The 19,686-nt window shown below is 38.4% G+C and overlaps 1 protein-coding gene across 1 annotated transcript in view; it reads right to left on the reverse strand.

Annotated features, from left to right (window-relative positions):
• Window positions 1-19,686, reverse strand: part of PLXNA4 (plexin A4) — a 467,309-nt gene that overhangs the window by 217,352 nt on the left and 230,271 nt on the right. Inside the window, exon 4 of the mRNA XM_072147475.1 lies at window positions 16,379-16,510. Within this exon, the coding sequence (XP_072003576.1) occupies window positions 16,379-16,510 (132 nt within the window). The remainder of the gene's footprint in view (window positions 1-16,378; window positions 16,511-19,686) is intronic.

Raw genomic sequence — 19,686 nt, forward strand, 5'->3', positions numbered from 1 at the left:
GACTTTTGACATAAACGGTGTCCCTTGGTCGGTTAGTATCGCTTTAGGGATCCCCGTTCGAGTGAACATTTGGAATAGTTCCCTTGCTATTGCTTTTGAAGAGGTGTTTCTGAGAGGGATGGCCTCGGGATAACGTGTGGCATAGTCAAGTACGACCAAAATATGCTGGTGCCCCCTGGCAGACTTAGGAAGGGGCCCAACCAAATCCATAGCTATGCGCTCAAAGGGTATTTCAATTATGGCTAGCGGAATCAGCGGACTACGGAAGTGTGGTCTAGGGGTGTGTATTTGACACTCTGGGCAAGACTGGCAGAAGTCCTCTATTGCCTTATAGATACCAGGCCAAAAGAACCTCCGCTCTATACGTTCCCTGGTCTTTTCTGTCCCCAGGTGCCCACCCAGTACATGTGAATGGCCCAGCTCCAATACCAAGCGTATGTGGGACTGTGGTACCACAAGTTGCTCTACAACCTCAGAGTCGGTTTTCTTAACTCTAAAAATATAAAATATGTGGATACACCAACTCTCTACCTGGTTCTTGGGAAACACCATTGATCACCTTTACATTCTTCCAGGCATTAGCTAGGTTGGGGTCCCTCAACTGTTCTGTACCAAAGTTTCCCTTTGCAATTTGTAGGGCAGGCGAAGTTTCCTCTGAGTCTCCAGCGAGGACCTCTAAAGGAAAGTTCTCCATTTCCCTTGATGCTTCTGTCACCGTGTTTGAAAGTTTACACAGATTTTTCACATTTTGATTTGACCTACACACCTTAGCTTGCTTATTTTCCCACAGGTTCCAAAACAGAGGAAAATCACACCCCAGTATGACTTGGTGCATCAAGTCTTTAACCACGCCCACTTCATGCCTCACTGACCCACATGGAGTCTCCAGTTTCATCAAGGCTGTGGGATAGTCTTTTGAATCACCATGTATACACACCACCCCCATCCAGCGGGTCTGAACTTGGTCAGGGTCGACCAGGCTGGCATGCAACAAAGTCACTAGACTTCCCGAGTCCAGCAGGGCCATCACATGACGCCCTCCAATCTTGACTGGGCACACTTGCCGCTCACTTACAATGTCTTTTTGGGCAGCATATGAGGGCCTTGCAAAATAAGACCTGCGCCTGCCCAAATCGCAGTCCATGGGTTCAGTTAGTTCTGGACAACTTGCAGCAACATGTCCTAAACCACCGCAACGCCAGCAAACTATCTGTGCCCGAGCACCAGGCACCGTGTCCCTTCGGAGATTTGATAGTCTTTTGGCTTGGCCCTCTGAGGGGACACCACCCTCTTTAACAGACAGTCTCATCCCTTTAACAATAGGAACAGTCTTACCACTGGATGGTTTTCTTTTGTTCCCAGGGTTACGCACATCCTGCAGGTACTCTTCTGTAGCTGTGAACCTCTCAACTGCAGAAACCAAATCATCAATGCTTTTAGGATTAGTATATCCAAGGCCGCGCTGCATCCTCACTGGTAGGGCGCGGATGAAACGATCAGAGACCACACGGTCCACAATCTGGTCTGTGGAGAGGGCTTTCGGCTGCAACCACTTGTTGGTGAGATTGTAGAGGTCATACATCTGAGACCGTACAGGCTTGTCAGGATCATATTCCCAGTTGTAGACACGCTGGGCTCGGACAGCCAAGGTAACCCCTAGCCTAGCCAGGATTTCCCCTTTCAGCTTTGCATAAACTTTTGCATCCTGCACTCGCAGGTCAAAGTAGGCTTTTTGGGGTTCTCCTGACAAAAATGGGGCCAACACATCCGCCCACTGGTCCTGGGGTAGACTCTCTCTCTCGGCAATCCTTTCAAAGGTACCCAGATACGCCTCAATGTCATCTTCCGGAGTCATCTTTCTTAGCGTCTTTTGCACCAAATGGCGTGGCATAGACTGCAATGCTGGAGCTGTCACTTGTCTCTCAGCCAAGACTTGTAACTGCTGCTGGAGGGACTGGTTCAGCTGCTGTTGCTCTCTCACCGATGTCTGGTGCATCTTTACCGCTTCCTCATGCACTTGTCGCTGCAGAGCGTTTGCTTGTTGGAGGTTGATGTTGGACTGCACCAGCTGCTTTATAAGCTCCTCCATGTTTAGTCAGGCCTTTGTCTGTTGCAACCGTCCCTTTAAGAGTACTGTCTCTTTAAGAAACTGCCCGCATCCTCCACCAAGATGTAGCGGGGGTCAGTTTTAATGTGACAAAGTCCAGAGACACAGACAGGCTTGACAGCAGAAATGCGGTTTTCTTGCGGCTTTTATTGGCAGCCAAAACAATGCAGCTTTACAGGCAAGTAAAATAAAACAAAGCGGGGAAACAAAAACGGGCTCGTCTGAGCACTACCTGTACATCGGTAAGTCCCTCTCTAGCAAAGCAGCGTACTCACAGTGGCAAGTGACACACGGCTGGCAAGCCTTCCAGAGCAATGTCTCTCACACAGAGCTCCAGCCCAGTATGCAGCTCTGGGATAAAACCCCTTCTCCCAGCTGCACTTGGTAATAAGGGCTGTGCAGTCTCTGGTCAGTGCATTAACCCTTTACCCCAGGTATGGAAGTAACCTGAAAGGAATATATACACCATCTATTACCTTTCCAGCCGCTGTCCTACAGGAGCAATAGTGTCATTTTTGAGATGTTTGATGTTTTCAATGCTATCATTTTTAGGACTGTATGACCTTTTAATCACTTTTTATAGAATTTTTTTATATTTTTCAAAGTGCCATTTTCGACTTTGGGCGCTATTTTCCATTACAGGGTTAAACGTAGTGAAAAAACATTATTATATTTTGATAGATTGGGCATTTTCAGATGTGGCGATACCTAATGTGTTTATGATTTTTACTGTTTATTTATATTTACATGACTTCTAGGGAAAGGGGAGTGATTTGAATTTTTATGTTTTTTTTTATTATCATTTGTTTTAACTTTTTTTATTTCTACCATTTTTCAGACCCCCAAGGGTACTTTAACCCTAGGTTGCCTGATCAATCCTACCATTTACTGCCATGCTACAGTATGGCGATATATGGGGATTTTCCTCCTTATTCATTACAATGTGCAATTAGCACATTGTAATGAATAGGTTAAAACGAGACAACCTCAGGTCTTCGTTAGACTCAAGGCTCTGTCATAGCAATGCATTGCTGCTTCTCCATGATGTCAAGGGGAGCAGCGATCTTTGGCAAGATAGCGGCGGCCATGCTAGCACCAATAGCAGGTTTTACCGGTAAGAGTTTGCTGCAATATGCAGCAAAGACTTACCGGCTATGGAGATGGCTCAGCCATGAGTCCTATGCATGCACTCACACCAGTAATAGTAAAGCACACGTCGGGAAGGGGGTCAACCTCCTATTCAATGGTATAGTTTATGCTATCCCATAATTCATTGAGCCATAAAGCACATTCCTGAATGCTGTTAACAGAAGTTCAGGAAAGATGGAAACCCTGAAAATCCTGTGCAAGAAAAGCAAATAAAAACACACTTTTTATAGGTTTAATAAGTTACAAAAAAGGATGCAACCACCTTCAGCCCCCAAAACTTGGTCTACAAAAATATTTGTAGAATGTGTTTGGTATAAATTATTTTAATCACTCCCACCATATTTTTTATAAGAACTATACACTCCTATAAAGATTGTTTTATTTGAATTCTTATTCAATTCCTGCTAAAGGACCCTTAGAGACCCTGCAAGGTGAAAACTTACTTTCTCTAGCAGCTGCTGGATGGTGAAGGGTACAGGTAACGAGAAGTCAAAAACAGACCAGTGTTTGCACAAGGATTCAGAAATGTGACAAGTCAATAACCGAATACAAGTCTGAATAAGGGAAAGCTGTGTCACACCAGGAGAGATGACAATACACAGAGGGACAAACAACAGACAAGAAAAGTCAGGCAGAAGCGGTTCAAACCCTTTGCTATTCAAAGTCGAATACACAGAGTATCAAAGCAATTGCAGTAGATGGAGAAAAAGTGGAAAAGGACTGCAATAATCAGCAACCTGTTATCAGAGCTGGGCCGATATATATAAGGAGCTGGACCCCGCCCCCAGCAGCTAACTGGTTCAGCCATCCCACGTTCATGTGCACAGCTGATAGCACATAGGTTCTGGCTCTGAAAAACATCTGTTAATCAATGCTCCCAGCTAAGAAACCCTAGGTGCACTAAGCACAGTAGGCTGAAACCTGATCCCTTTCGGAACACTACAAGAGCAATTCAGTAAGTCCTTATAGTTGGTCATAACGTCCATCATTTTCCTATTACAAAAAAACAGCATACTATATTTTTTTATCAAATCCTTCTAATATAGAATCCAATGCAGACATGAACATATGTTCCAAGAGATCCAAGTTATCATTTCTATCTATTTAGTCCCTTTGATCTGCTTGGACATGGAGAAAACATATAATACATGGGTTCAGGACTGAATTCTTGCTAGTATGGTAATATGTTGGACTGTCTATTAACCCTAGCACTATTTTTACTAGGGTGATAAAAATATTGAAAGATACAGGAGAGAGTGTGTGTATAAAATATGTATACAAAATTATACCTAGTATGTAAAGTATACATACATTTAAATATGCACAAAACCTGTTTGCTTTATGTCAAGTGCATTATTCATGGACTGTCCTACAATATAAATATATTATAAATATATGATCCATTAATGAATTGGATCTGTCATGTAGCTAGGATTATTTGGGCACAATTGGCACTTCTTTAATACCTATTTGTGAATATTGGTATGTGACCCAAGAATCAAAAGAGTATGGCTGTGTCAGGGCCAAAATCTGAATATCCCAATGCCCTTTTAAGGCAAAGGCAACCAGTGGAAATACATTTCTGTGATAATCTTTTGGCCTTTTAAGAATGAAGCAGTAAAGACTCCCTAAAACTTTACAATGATACAGTGGAAACTGATTTCTCTAAGTGATATTGCATTTGCCCAGGGCCCGTGCCAGTACTGGGCATACCTGGGCAAATGCCGGGTCCCAGGGCTGCTGTGGGGCCCACATAAGGCTGTACAATGGAGATGAGGGGGGCTTGAAATAAAGTAACCATGAGGGTGCTGTTTGGTATTATAAACTACAGAGTATTTTAGAAAACAGAAGACTGTTAAAGTTTCTGAATTTTTAATGCCACCATGTGAGTTCACTGCAAAGAGGCCCACTGAGGCTCTGTCGCCTAGGAGCCTACTGAAACCTGGAGCCGACCCTGCATTGCCCCCTAAATATTGATGCAGCTTTGGCCTATAAACAGTAAACTGGCTACGTACTGCAAACTCCAAATCATTCACTTATTCTATTTGTCTGTGAGAGATCAACACTGGTCTACTTGCAGCACATACACTAACACAATGGGGCACATTTACTTACATTCCCTTGTAGTTCACTGAAAGTGCATTGTCTGAGTGCATTGTCTGACGATAATGTACTGTGCTGTGATTTACTAAGATTGTGCGCCCGATATCATGCATGTGTCGCTTCCCCACTCATGTCCGACAGAGTTCACCATGTTTTTACTGGTGCATCTAAGTGCATTGTCTTGCGACAATTTGAAAGTTAAATCCCGTGCTCTGAATCAGTCAGATCGTCCGACGGCAGACACCCACAATCCCAGTGCAGACACCTGTTAAATACCTGTCCAAACCATGCACTCCCCAAAAAAGGTGCAAAGTCTGACGAAAGTGCAGCGTACGACCCTTAGCAAATGAGCCCCAATGCGATATTGTCATTGGGACCTCATGGGTTTGCCTTTTATGTATCAGGGTCCCCACTAAGTCACCTTGCCTTTGGTACAACAGCCGGCAAGTTATCATTTAGCACAGATCTAAAGCATAGAAGGGGCTCTAATTACTACACAAGAGATTATCACAACAGAGAAAAATTGTTTGAATATCTCACACACAAATTGGGTACAGACCCCTGGCAGCAAACATATTAAAATCTTTTATATTGTATCATGTTATTTCTGCACTGACATCAGAAAAAAACAACTGCTTTTGAAAATCAATATTCTTTTAACGATAATGGCTTGACCACATTATTGTATAACAACACATAAACTGTACCTATATATCCTAAGAGGCACATTTATATTGTAAATGCACTTGGATAACACAAACACCACAGACAAAACACTAAGCAATGTTTAATGCGGCAAACTTCATGTAGAAATAATTCGATCACTGTATGAGGAGCTGAGCCGGGCTCATCACATCCTTATTTTGAAACAATTATCTTCAATAGAACCTGCTGCTGTTTCCCCCAGGTAAAATAGAACAGAATAGAACAAAGCCAGAAATAGCGCAACCTGTTCCTTATAGTCTGGAGCGACACTGGTTGTCCTAATAATGCCACTTTTGTAATGTCTATCCTGATTCACTTATTACTCTCTCCCTATGTATACACGCATGAATCACCTTCCTGAAAGTACATTTAAATAGACAACACAGTGAATTGTTCCTTCCATTACTGCCATGTCTCTGAATATAGTGCACGACCGTGCGTAACAAAAGAATAAAGCGCTGCTTCTCCATGTAACCTGTAAGAAGCGTGCATGGTATTGTGTTGATGTAACAATAGCGTTTCAGAGCAGCCAATGATATCTCTCCCCAGGGCATTTGCCTTATTTTTCAAAACAAAAAAAAAATCTCTCTATTTTGTGGTTCTTTTGCATTACATAATGTTAAGCGAAAATCAATAAAAATTGTACATGAAGCTTTGGGTTTCTTGCACTTCAGACATTTTGCCGGGTTAAGTTACCAATCAATAAATTTAGCATCTACACTTGCGTCGCACACAATAGTGGGTTCGTTTTCCTGCAGTCTGTGAGATGTTAGCACAGTATTATGTTATCAGATGTTTATAAAGCAGGGAGCTATGATATAAGCACACTAATATAAAAGAGGAAACATTGCCCACAAGAACTTGCAATCTCTGCAAAGTGCTTCCAGATGGTGTGGTTATTTAGAATGAATAGCGATGCTTATGAGTCCCACTAGCTGCTTTACCAAACGGACAGTGAAATTCTGTAATAAGAAAATGCTCAGTGCACCTGCTCCTTTACAGCTATTAGCAAGTTTTGCATCAGGGTTCACTGACATACCCTCCTCACAATCCTTAAATCTTTAGGTACGTCTTTTATTTGTCTCTTGAAACTAAATCCAATTCACATTTAATTCTACATAACTATAACTCTCAAGATGTTCTGGCAAACTGTCACAAGGGGCTTATTGTAGGGCAGGATACTTGTGGCTACATTGTAGAAGAGAATGGATATCCATTAGAATCTATTACAGCTACACCTGGATAACAGCTGATTGCTTGAGACCCCAGTGGTAAGACCATAAGTTTCTCAGTTTCTTATAAAAACTGGACCAGAGATGTGATTTTAGGATTTCCATCGTACAAGATTTGGTCTCGCTCTGAAACTCTGCTTAACATAAAGGTGTTATTTGCACATCCCTTTCCTCCTAACAACCAGAACCCAGAACATTCTATGCCCCTCTAACATCACAGCCTTCCCAACAACCTCTTTTTCATATAGAGAGTCCACCAGAAGAAGATGGAAGATTGTCTTACATGTAGCAAAAAAGTTCCAAACCGGCTACAGCTCCCAACACAAAGGAAACACACGACACGTGAGGCTCACCGGAGAGGCATACATACATAAACAAAAGAGAAAGGATTTCTTCTTGTATAAAAATCGATTTATTTTTGGAGCAAATAAAATCCACTTTACCAACAATGTCACAGACTGAAGTGTTTCAATATTTCTAGGTCTTAATCATAGTCACAATGAGAGCAATTAAAAGCTAGAAAGTTTAAAACATGTTTGACCCTTGTTGGTATAGTGTATGATATTTGCTCCAAATAAAGCATTGATTTTAAACAAGAAGAAACTGTGCTCGTGAAGTGTATAGGTGACCTATGCACAATAGTTCTGGACATCATAGAACTGCATGTATTGGATAGATTATAAACAAATAATGACTCCCATGTACAGTATGAAAATCTGCCACCGGTAGACAGTGGTCACTGCCTGAATAAAGTCTATAAAACTAAACATTGCAAGCACTTATGACATTTCAGAAATGAATAGAGCAGGTGAAAATAGTAAACTTTGTAATAACTTTTGCAATATGCTTCATTAAAGGGGTATATATCTCTATAAATATGTACACATTTTTAATTCCATGCTATTAAATGTACCTAGGTGAAGATAATTTCTCATAAATATAGCCATGTTGTCCCTTAGAAACAAGGTACATTATTTTTATAAATAATGTCCTACTGAAGAAATGTAGGCACATCAGCCCTTTCACTGTGCATTGTTTCTGTGCTCTCTCCTGCAGAGAGCAGTTCATTGGAAAGTCTCTGGAGCTTCGAACAGACAAGTAGGTTAATGATTAACTCTCTAAGGATAGAAGACCATCCAGAGAGTGTCTGTAAAGAGTTATTTCATTAGACATTTATCAGGTTCCTTTATCTCCGAGCTGTGAGTGGTGTTAGGGGATAGGGACCGTATTTATTCATAATGGGGCTTATTTACTAAGGGTCAGCGCACACACTTTTGTCAGACTTTCCGGCGTTTTGGGGTTTTGCACGGCTGTGACAGGTATTTAACATGCATCTGTGCTGGGATTGTGTCACACGTGATCGGTTTTTCTATGCAACACAATTTGGGGGGGGGGGTGCCGTCAGACAATCCAACTGATTCGGACTGAGCATTCTCGTGCACCACATAGAAGAAGGAGAACTCCGGTGGACCTGAGCGGGGAAGCAACATATGCAAGATATTGGGCGCATGATCTTAGTGAATCGCAGCACAGTGCATTCTTGGTGGACAGTGTCAGGACAGGTAAGTAAATGTGTAAATGTAAGTAAATAAAGGAGAAAAGAAGGGCACATGAACATATTTATTAATATATTAAGTATATTACATAGTTAACTATTATTATATGTACTATAATATTATATGATGTATGATATTTAATTCAAAGTTTAGATAAACTTTATACACAGGTGCATACAGGCAGCAAGATGTACTCACAGGAGCTGTTCACATAGTATGGTGCTGAAATAATCTGTTAAGTGACAAAACAGAATTGCTTTTTTACATATTCTATAAAGTATATTTTGCTGTGTTCTATTGAATTTCCTCTTATACCGTATATTTTAGATTGGGATGGCAAGAAAAAAACAATAAAAAAAGATCTTCATACACCCATATAAAAATAATCTTTATTTACATGGCACCATCATATTCTGCAGCACTTTACAGATCAATATTAATTGAGAGCAATATGGAATTATTTCATGTATTTACACACTTACAGAAAACTCTTCCCAATTATCTATTTCGCCTTTTGTATTCTAGATAAATGGGAACAGTTTAACCTTTGAGGAAATACTAAAGACTATTGGCAATTAATAAGTGTGATTTATTCAATGATATAGTAATAGTATTATAAGTAGCAAGCTATTCCAAAAGTGACTTCATTTGTGCCTGCTCATTGTCCTAGCAGTTTCACAAAGAAGGTTTCCCATCAATTAAAATTCCATATCCTCGACTCTTAGTGTGCTAATAAAATGGAAAGCCATGTCTGAAATCAATATGCATTAGCATATTTCTGTGAATAGGACTGAAACGATGTAGCTTAATTATTAGATTTTGCCTCTTCAAGATTAATCAGGCATATCTTATCACACCATGGCCATTCAATCTGATAAATCAATTCTGCAGGGCCCCTTATGATGGCTCTCTGAGGGCAAATAAAAAAGGTGAAGAGGGGAATTTTCTGCTGAGATCCAGGATTATCTCATCCTAAAATGTGCGAGGAGATAATTGTCTGCCAGAAAAAAAGAGAAATATGGAGGCTTGTGATATACTGTGTTAAAGTCAAATTGGTGCTAAGTAGTTGTGATGTCTATAAAGTCACAAACAAGCCATAAAATCAAGGTCAGCCATCTTTATCTCGTCTGGAAAATACAACTGCTAAAGTCTGCTCGAAGAAAACGCATGAGGAGACAAAAGACTTGACATACAGGTACACTAAAAAGTGATAAAAAGTTATTTATTAAAGCCCTGAACTTATGTCCTCTAAAGTTAGATGCGGTGTATTTTATCAAAGAAAGTAAAAAATGTATTTTTGAGATATCAGAAATAAATGAAAGCACTGGCTGATGCTGACGTTGTGCAAAAAGCTTGGCAATGAATGGAGCACATTAAGACACTCCTCATAATATTTAAGTTAGAGCTACTCCCACTAAGTCGCTTTCATTTGTTAAAAAAAGGGAGAAAAAAATATGGTGCACTGCAAGGTTCCTTTTATTTTAATCCATTTAGCCAGAATTTTGGTTTCTTTTGCTTTGAAAATCTTCCCGACTTTGAATGCTAGATCACACTGTAGAAATCAGTGATTGACAGGTCTATATAAGCTAAAATAATCTATATAGACACATGTAGTTAAATGACCATAATTCAGACAATGCACCTATGCAATACCTTTATTCTCATAGTCACATGGGGGAAATGTATAACTACTAGTGCAGCATTCACTAACTTAAAAAAAAAAATTGCATGAAGGGTGGAAAACGGTAATTTCCTGACCAGAAAACTGGTGTACAAAGCTTTTTAAATCTCCCCATAATGTTTTACCAACCTTTAGTCTACCTAGACTCCTCAATAAAACCCATCTGTTATAAATGCCAAAATAATTATTTTATCAACAGATATTCCTCTCATCAATGATTGCGTATCCCACATTATATCTGAAGGATTACTACCCAGTACTGTCATGATGATTGTGACCACGGTGTTCTTCTAGTACTCTTACAGACCTAGATGAATGATAATGGATTGTCTCGACAGCTGATTATATAAGAAGCAAAATCATTATTTAGTGAATACATACAATCACTGTGTGAACCTCATTTTTACCAAGGTGACCTTGACCAATGTTTTCCTGAATGATTGTGATAAGGAACCTGCTACCCAAATCTATTCTGGTCCAAAGCCCACAAATAATAATGAACAAACAACCTTTAACTACAGCTTATTTATGGCAGTCGAACATTCTTTTGGAACACGATAAAGCCATGATTTTAAATGATAAAGACACACCAGTTTGTACTTCACAATTAATTGGACGTCAACAACCTTTTTGTACTGAACTCAACTTAAGGTATTTATACATATAAGACAGTAAATTATACATAAAGCAGTGGACATAAAATGTATTTATACAAATTCCCATTAAAACTAACCTGTTACCAGGGGTGTAATTTTTAGCTGGTGACAGGTTCCAAAAGCATAAGTTATGCCTGTCGGTATTCTGAATCATATCAATATTTTATAATTGTTTATTTTACATTACCTGGCTTCCTGCTAGCGGCATGTGGTGAGTCCTGCAGGAAGAGCAGTGTGCCTGTGTCTCCTCATTCTTTCTCTCCACACCACCCCCCTTCACTTCCTGCTCAATGCTCATGACGGGAAGTGGGGAGGAATAAGGGAGCCTCCCTGTGAATCACCACAGGCTGCTGGTAGAGAAAGAGGTCATGTAAATTAAACTTATATAAACTACTGAAATGGTTCAGAATGATGACAAAGGCTATTGGAACCTGTCACCAGCTAAAAATCACCTAAACATCAACTAAATATTCCCTTTCGCCTTTTGCTGATGACCTAGACCTATAAACCTATTAAACAACCATATTGCATATGCAGGTGTCAACCCAAAGATAGTGTTGGCGGTAAAACGCTTACGGCCGCCGACTTAGATTTGGTCGTTGCTCCCTTTGATGTCATCTGGGCATTTGATACAATGCGCCAGTGGCACATTGTAAATAAATGAGTAGTAAAATCCCCATATACTGCCATACTGTAGTATGGTAGTATATGGTAGGATCAATCACACATCCTAGGGTTATCACAACATGACTACCTGATATTAACTATCTTTTACGCGTAGAGAAGAACCATTTACTGTAGCTTTCCAATATCTACATCTACTTTATTATTCCAAATAAAAAGAATGGTTGAAAGTAGCAGGAAAGAAGTGAATTTTCTTAATGGTTGGATTGAAGCCCGATTGCTATAAGTAATTATACACAAATTGGGCCACATTACTTACCTGTCCTGACATGTTCCCCGAAAGTGCATTGTCTGTGTATAATGCACAGTGCCGCGATTCACTAAGATTGTGCGCCCGATATCCTGCATGTGTCGCTTTCCCGCTCAGGTCCAACAGAGTTCCCCTTCTTCTTCCCAGTGCATGTAAGTGCTTGATCTTGCAACACAATTTGAAAGTTAAATCCTGCACTCAGTCCGAATCAGTCAGATCGTCCGATGGCATGCCCCTGATTTCTGTTGCATGAAAGCCGGCCCAGCTGCGCCAAGATCCGATCGCATGCAACACAATCCCCAGTTAAATACCTGTCACAGCGATGCAAATCCCAGAAGATCCAACAAAAGTGCAGCCCTGAACCCTTAGTAAATAAGCCCCGTTGCATGCACACTCTTCTACAAAGCTGATGAGCAGTTACATGCATTACTATTTTAGATAAAGGAGAATATTAAAGCCCATATGAGACCTTTTGCTACTGCTCTTCCCTGCGGTTTATCAGAACATTTTCTCCACATAAAGTAGTTATTTATTTTTTATTTTTATTTTATAAGACTATCTGGAACATCAACTGATCCTGAGGGCAGAACAAACAATGTCAAAGCTGATTAGTTTCTAGGATTTTGTCGGGGAAATGCTTGCTTATCTTGGACACTTATCTATGACATGAACCCATAACATAACAGAGGAAGAATAGAAATGACAATTCTCGCTGTGTGGTTAGAAATTTCTTTCCTGACGATACAATTCAAGTTTGACAAAAAAATCTCTAAAGATAAAAAAAAAGACTCCAGAGAAGACAGTTCTCTTCTTCAGCAACGTTTTTTGCATTCTATGGCTTTAAAATGATAATTGATGTACTGTAAGTTGTAGGTGCCCCTAATTTTTATGAGGTACTTTGGTGTATCTTTGCCCTTGTGAGTCTATGATGTCATCTCCCCTGCTGTTAAGCCCTGCCAGTTCCGATTTTAGAAAAGTGAGTGTAGTATAAAATAGTAACATCAAAAATAGTGGACAAAAAAGGTTTTCAATAAAAAAGAGCCACATTTGCCAACATTTAAAAAAATGTTCTACATATTGTTATTATAAGAAACAGTGTCTCATCATAACGTGTTGATATTGTGTTACTGATGTTTTCAGTGAATGTCCAATCTTTAATAGTATGGGTGAGTTTCTTAAATTCTGTCATTGTTATCCATAGCAACCAATCAAAACCTATCTGGAAAATGAAAGCTTCCCTGTTACTGGCTATTGTAAAACAACAAAAAAGTTTTCATGTTAAGGTTTCAGAAATCTTCCATTTGCGTTTTTGTTCTTAATAAGCCCAAACTGCAGCTTAATCTATCAGATTACGTTACAGCAATCAATAAACTGAAACAACTTGCTTCACCCACAACTTAACAGAGCTAAAAAGCCTAATACATCCCAAAAGAATCCTGTTTTAAAAAATAATCTTGCATACTGTTAGCTCTAAGGCATCCCAAAGGATCCATATTGTGGGGCTATCAGCATCTTCAGAACGAGAAGAATAGATATTGCAAAAGCAGACAAGTAATTTTGAAGTGGACAGGCTTTAGAACACCTGTAGTGAAGGAGTAAAACCCCTCATCCAATGCCCGATGCAACATATACCAAAAATTTAATTTGTAGCTGTAACCAAAAAAATTGCAGGCATCCTACAATTCTTTAGTGGTCACAAACTTTTTTTAACATCCTTTCCTCTAGTTGAGGAGCGACAAACCTTTCTTTATAGCCACCTGATTCTAATTGAGCTTCCTTGTTGTTTAATAACAAGGGACAAAAAAAACCTGATTGGCAGAAAGGTATTTTAAGAAGTTAATCTTAATAAAACATTGGGTTTTAAAGCTGTCAAAGAGGAATAGGAATAATTTTCATAAATTGGTGTTGTGGTGAATCACTAATATCTGTCAAATTGACTAGCAGCACTTCATACAGTAGGTTGGTAACCTTCCACTGAACATTTGGATGGCATATTTGGCTCATATATTTCCTAAAATATCCTCCAGTATGAATCACACATCCATTTTTTTTCATTTACAGTGCCTGTCGTCCAATTAACAAATTGTCAAATGTTGGTTATAAAATCTACATTTTTACACCTATCATATGGACTATAATGGCATAAAATTGTGCAATTTTCCATTTATAGGTTAAGCAGTCTTATTATTTTGAGTTGGCAGAAATGTATAATGCTTTGCCTTTAATGAAACTAAACAGAACACAGCTAGACTCCAAAAAATGAAATAAACCATTAGAAATGAAGAATTTGCTTTTCAATGTTCAATGCTGTTTGCAAATAGCTAACAATGTTTTTTCCTTGATCATGTGTGGAACAGGCTCATGGAGAGTCATCAATGCACTTTGTGTATCACAGGTAGAAAAGGTCCCTTCATTAATAATTATCAAGAGAAAACGAAACATAAGCCGGAATACAGAACAGCAATTATTCCGCTCTGAGGTCCTCATTAATTTTATAACTTCTTTGGATGCAACACATTCTGCTACATTTCCCTACTGTTCACACCACTGTGTCCTTCCCATTCCTGACACCTCATCGTTCCTTTCACCAGACTTCACGTAGTAACCATGGCAATGCCTGAAGAGTTGTTGTTCTCATAGGAAAATCAGACTTTATTGTGCACTAGGAAATAGCCTACTGAACATATGTTCTCAAAATCTCATTAGCAACAGTGTCCACAATATTCCCAAATCAGGTTCTCTAAGCTGCACTTGAACCTGTCTTTACTTGTAGGTCATAGATGTCCTACCCATCAACTTCAACCAAGGGTAACTCTTTTGGTGCACAGAGATCAGCTGTCATGTTTATTTGAAGTTTTAAGCAGATGATGGAAGTAAAACCATGTGCTTTTGTCCTGGTACAGAAGGCATGACTGGAGTCTTGCCAGCTTCACACTTCCCAGAGCACATGGTGTTATGTTATGTTTAACCACAGGCATCTGGCAAAGGACAAGTTAACTACAAAAGACATGTAAAGAAAACATGATACATGCAGGTTATCAATGGGTTGTTATAATGTTTATTGTACATGTCTACATTGTAAACTTTGTCAGAACCTGTGCTGGATCACCTTTGTGTTCAGAGAATAGCATTCTTGCTGCAAATCATGGAGTGTTATTTGAGTGATAGATGGTTGAACCAATCAGCAATCAGAGCGGTGTCCAGGAACGCCATATACATCCACTCCAGTCAGTGCTGGTTATACTGGTCTCTTGCTACTATGGTAATAATTTCTTTACTCCGTATTGCTATGTACTCTGACTTTTGCTTTGACCTATTCTTTACTTTATGATGTACCTCGCTGCCATCTAGGTTTTGACCTGGTTTGCCTGATTTGTCTGACTGCGCTTGTGTCTGTCTCTTTGTCTTGTGTCTGTCATCTGTTCTTTGTAAATACCCATAGTAGGGGCTTCTCTGCTTACTAAAGCTGGATGGACTATTTATATTTAAAGACTATTGCTTGAAACTTTTTGCAGATTTTGTGCCTATTGTGCTACTGATTATGTAAGTTTCTTCATGGAAAAGTAAAAGAATTTTAAATGCAATATGCTTGGCGAGCAGCATGTTTTGAATGAACAGACCTAAAAGTAGGGACTGTCATACAGTTGCTGCTTGCAGTTTGGTGCAGGGCCTGGCAAATAAGCAGGGGCAGAGGTTCTTGGTAAGCTCAGATCCAATACCTCTTCCATGTTTTTTTACATTGAAGTATTTTTCTTTAAAATGACCTAATAGTAAAGGAGTTGTCCTCCTTTTAAATCTTGAGATGAAACAGATCACAAGTGCTCAGTGTTGTTGTCATCTGTAGTCTGTATAAAAAAATTCCAGCTCTCAAATTTGCTACAGCACTTCTCAGGGGAATTTATATCAATAGATTGCATGCATAATAGTGGAAAGATCCTCCAAAATGAAAAGCATTTTCACACAAACAGGAAACTGTCCTTAGGTAAAGCTTAGAGTTTCATTAGGTATATAAAATATTTATATTCTACATTGCAAATTAAAAATGCTATGGGGAGATTTATACGAAATGCCTGAGATAAAACAGTTTTGGAGGCTCGTGGAGCTAATCTTATAATAATCTTATAATTTTATAAACAGCTGTGAGGAAATGAAAGATGAGCTATGATTGGTTTCCATGAGCAGCTAGAACAGTTCTGCTCTCAGACACGTATGATAAATCTCCCCCAATGCCCACAAAGCTATTAACATAACTAACCTGCTTTTCTGACATGATGAAAAGCTGCTCTTCATTCTTTGTAAACGCCATATCCCTTAATATTGGTCCAGAGTCTACCACCTGGATGGTTTCATATTGTACTGCTCCACTAATTGGGCCATCGACTCGAATCTGAAATAACAAAGACAGATGTGGTTTGTATTCAATACTGTAATTACAGACAAATAATAGGTTAATAAGTTAATAATACATTGCTTTGTTACAGAACAATTTTACATTCATAAATAGAAAATGATTGTGATAATTGTTGTAATGATATCTGACACAACACAAAACTGTTATCAACAATATGCAGATCCAATAAATACTGTTTTACATATTACATGTTTTGATTATGTAAAACTATGACTGCTACCTAAGGTATATCATGCTTTCATAGCACTGTACATGGTTAACCTCTAATTACTGTGACCAGGGATTGTGCACACATTTCCCCAATTGTTTTAGCAGATTTTCTATAAGAAATAACTGACTGTAGAGAGGTGATACTGATCTGCTCCTTCCCATAGTACATTTTCATCAACAATATTTTATATTAGGCGCATAAATTAAATCTGTCAATGCCTTTAGAATAAGTAATTTTAGTCTAAATTGGCTATCCTTGTACTGTATGATGAAAGTTACTGTCATATTCACATTGACTCTTAAGAGTTACAGAGGTCACTCACTTCTTAATATCTAAGCTAAAATAAGTTGTCAGCAATTTGAGACTTTTTTGGCAAGTCAAGCTTTTCAAAGTCCCTGATCAGTTTATAAAGAGCTAAAGCTGAAAGTCATACAAAAAAATCTCAGCAGGTAAATCTTTTTGATTGACAGCAGGTTATTCAGAGAATTGACCATTAAATTACTTAAATTTGGCTTACGCATTCTGGATATGGATAATTATGCAAAAAAACTTTTTAAAATCCTTAAGTTAAAGTGAAGACATGTTATTTCCTTGGCTGGAACTAATATAGAATGCATAATGTATTGTTGTCTACATATTATATCTTTTAACATTATCTATGTATCTATCCATAGGCTATACCTATCTCTCTATCATTTTAGGATTATCTAACCACAGTGTCCATTTCTAGCATTAGCAATCTTTCCATCTTCCAGAGAAATATCTTTTGCATTTAGCTTGGTGTTATTTTAAAAATTACTGCCAGGAAAAAATAATATGTGAATTGGTAGGAACAAATAATACGTGAATTGGTATTAACAAAGAGAAAATACGATCCACTCCTTTTAGACTTCTTTTAAAGTGCAGTAAGAAGATGCTTTAAACTCCCTATAAAATATGTCATTATCATTACAATATTTATTAAGAACAAAGTATAAGACAAATTAGCAAATCAAGGCAAACTTTTCTTGGTACTAAATATTATGCGGCACAAAACTGGTCTGCAAAAGATCTGCAGTAGCTGAAATGTGAACCGCTATCTACAGAGTAATAATACATGAAAAGTAAAAGCTATGTAAGCAGGTGAGAAATGCTGAAAGCTTTATCAAAGCAGGAAAGAACGTAAGAAGCCTACTGAGAGAACATCTGCTCTGCGTCTAGCTTTGTGTTCTCAGGTTGCCACTAGTCAACTTGTGTTGGGCCTTTAACCCAAAAAGCGCGTCATTTCTGCCAGTCACAGCTTTGTATTGTGGCTGATCCCAATATTGAGTGGACAATAGACAATTATTCCTTCTGAAGTTGAGGATAAAGCCTCTCTTTATGTAAAAGGTACAAAGCTGGAGATAAAGTTGGTGGTTCCTAAAAGCTATTTAGAAGCAGCAGCATGGTTTCTAAGAAATATATTTAAAATGAAATCTAAGTTATTCATAAAAGGGAAGACTATTTATCAAAAGTGAATTAAAGATGTTTTATAAACTTTTTGTTCTTTGGATAGGTTACCACTATATATAAAGTTATAAAATGTTTCCAGGTTTACAATCGTGACACAATATAATTCTTTATCTAAAGAACTACTCGCAGGTTCTTTTCACATATATTTGCCTAATAAGGTCCAAGCAGACAACAAAAGCTCCAGCTCCACTCAATTCCTTTAAAAGTAAAGCTCTCTTGCCTAAATCCACCAGTAAGGATCTGATACAGGACAGTGTGATGTTCACATGGTTCTGATGGACAAGGGTGATCTAGAGTTTTTAATCTCTATTTGCAAACACATGAATCACTACAAGAAACAGGATAAGTGTGGCAAAGTGTGGCTGTATGGAGGAAATATAAAAGTTTTAGTAATTTAAAGATCAGGGTTATTTCCTTTATATTTGTGATAAAAAGAGAAAAAAAAATTAAAGAGTTCCTCTTTAAGTCAAGTTAAATAAAGTTAATCAAGCAAAACCGAAGAAAATACTGTTGGTGAGCTTGTATTAAATAATTCATCTTTATTCATAATTAAACCAACAAACAAAAATATGAAAATCAATTAAAAATGGGTGTAAATAATGTATCCCATAAGCAAAGAACCACACTAGTACAGACACAATACTTTGTGTAATTGGTCACTGTTATAATAGATATTTGTGATGTCATAATGGGTCACAGTCACAATGGGTCACAATGGGTCCTTGTGATGTCACAATGGGTCATTTATTCTGCACATAAGTTAAATAAAGTTGTGTATAATCTTCTCAATTGATGGTGGTATTAGAAAACAGTGTGATATACACAAAATTTATTTGTGATTATTGTTATATCATATTTTTGGACACCAAAATTCTGCGGCTTACACGACTATTAACAGGACTGTTGGGGCAACGTAAATCAGGCCGCAAATAGACTGCTATGGCGCCCGGGCATGGTAGGGTGACCTCAACGAGTGCTCACCGTTTCAAGCCATGGCAGCAAAAAAGATAGAGCATGCTGTATAGAGCATGAGAACTGTGTGCAGCATTATTTTCTATGGAGAGGGGAAATAAAACCTTCAGAAATTTTACATCATTGCTATTTCCTGCAGAAAGGGCTAAGTGTTGATTTTGGAAAAACTTGCTATTTTAGTAAGATTTTTCCTTAGTACTATTATTTGTAAATATAATGTTAGATAACATTTGTCAAAATGCTCTAAAATCAGCATGTCCTTTACTAATTACTAAAGGCATTTTGCAGATATCATGTTGAAAAAGCCACAACATCACTTTGCTTCCTAATGAGTCACAGTATATAATAAAAGCAGCAACCAGACTTTTCAGATTTTCCATAAATGAACATTTCCACCTATGAAATCACTTGACTAAGTAGTATTGCTGTTTTATAGCTATTTCAGTCTTTGAAAAAGGTTAATATGCCTGTTAATTAA

Source organism: Engystomops pustulosus, chromosome 4, assembly GCF_040894005.1.
Source record: "Engystomops pustulosus chromosome 4, aEngPut4.maternal, whole genome shotgun sequence".
In the NCBI taxonomy this organism is placed as follows: domain Eukaryota; kingdom Metazoa; phylum Chordata; class Amphibia; order Anura; family Leptodactylidae; genus Engystomops; species Engystomops pustulosus.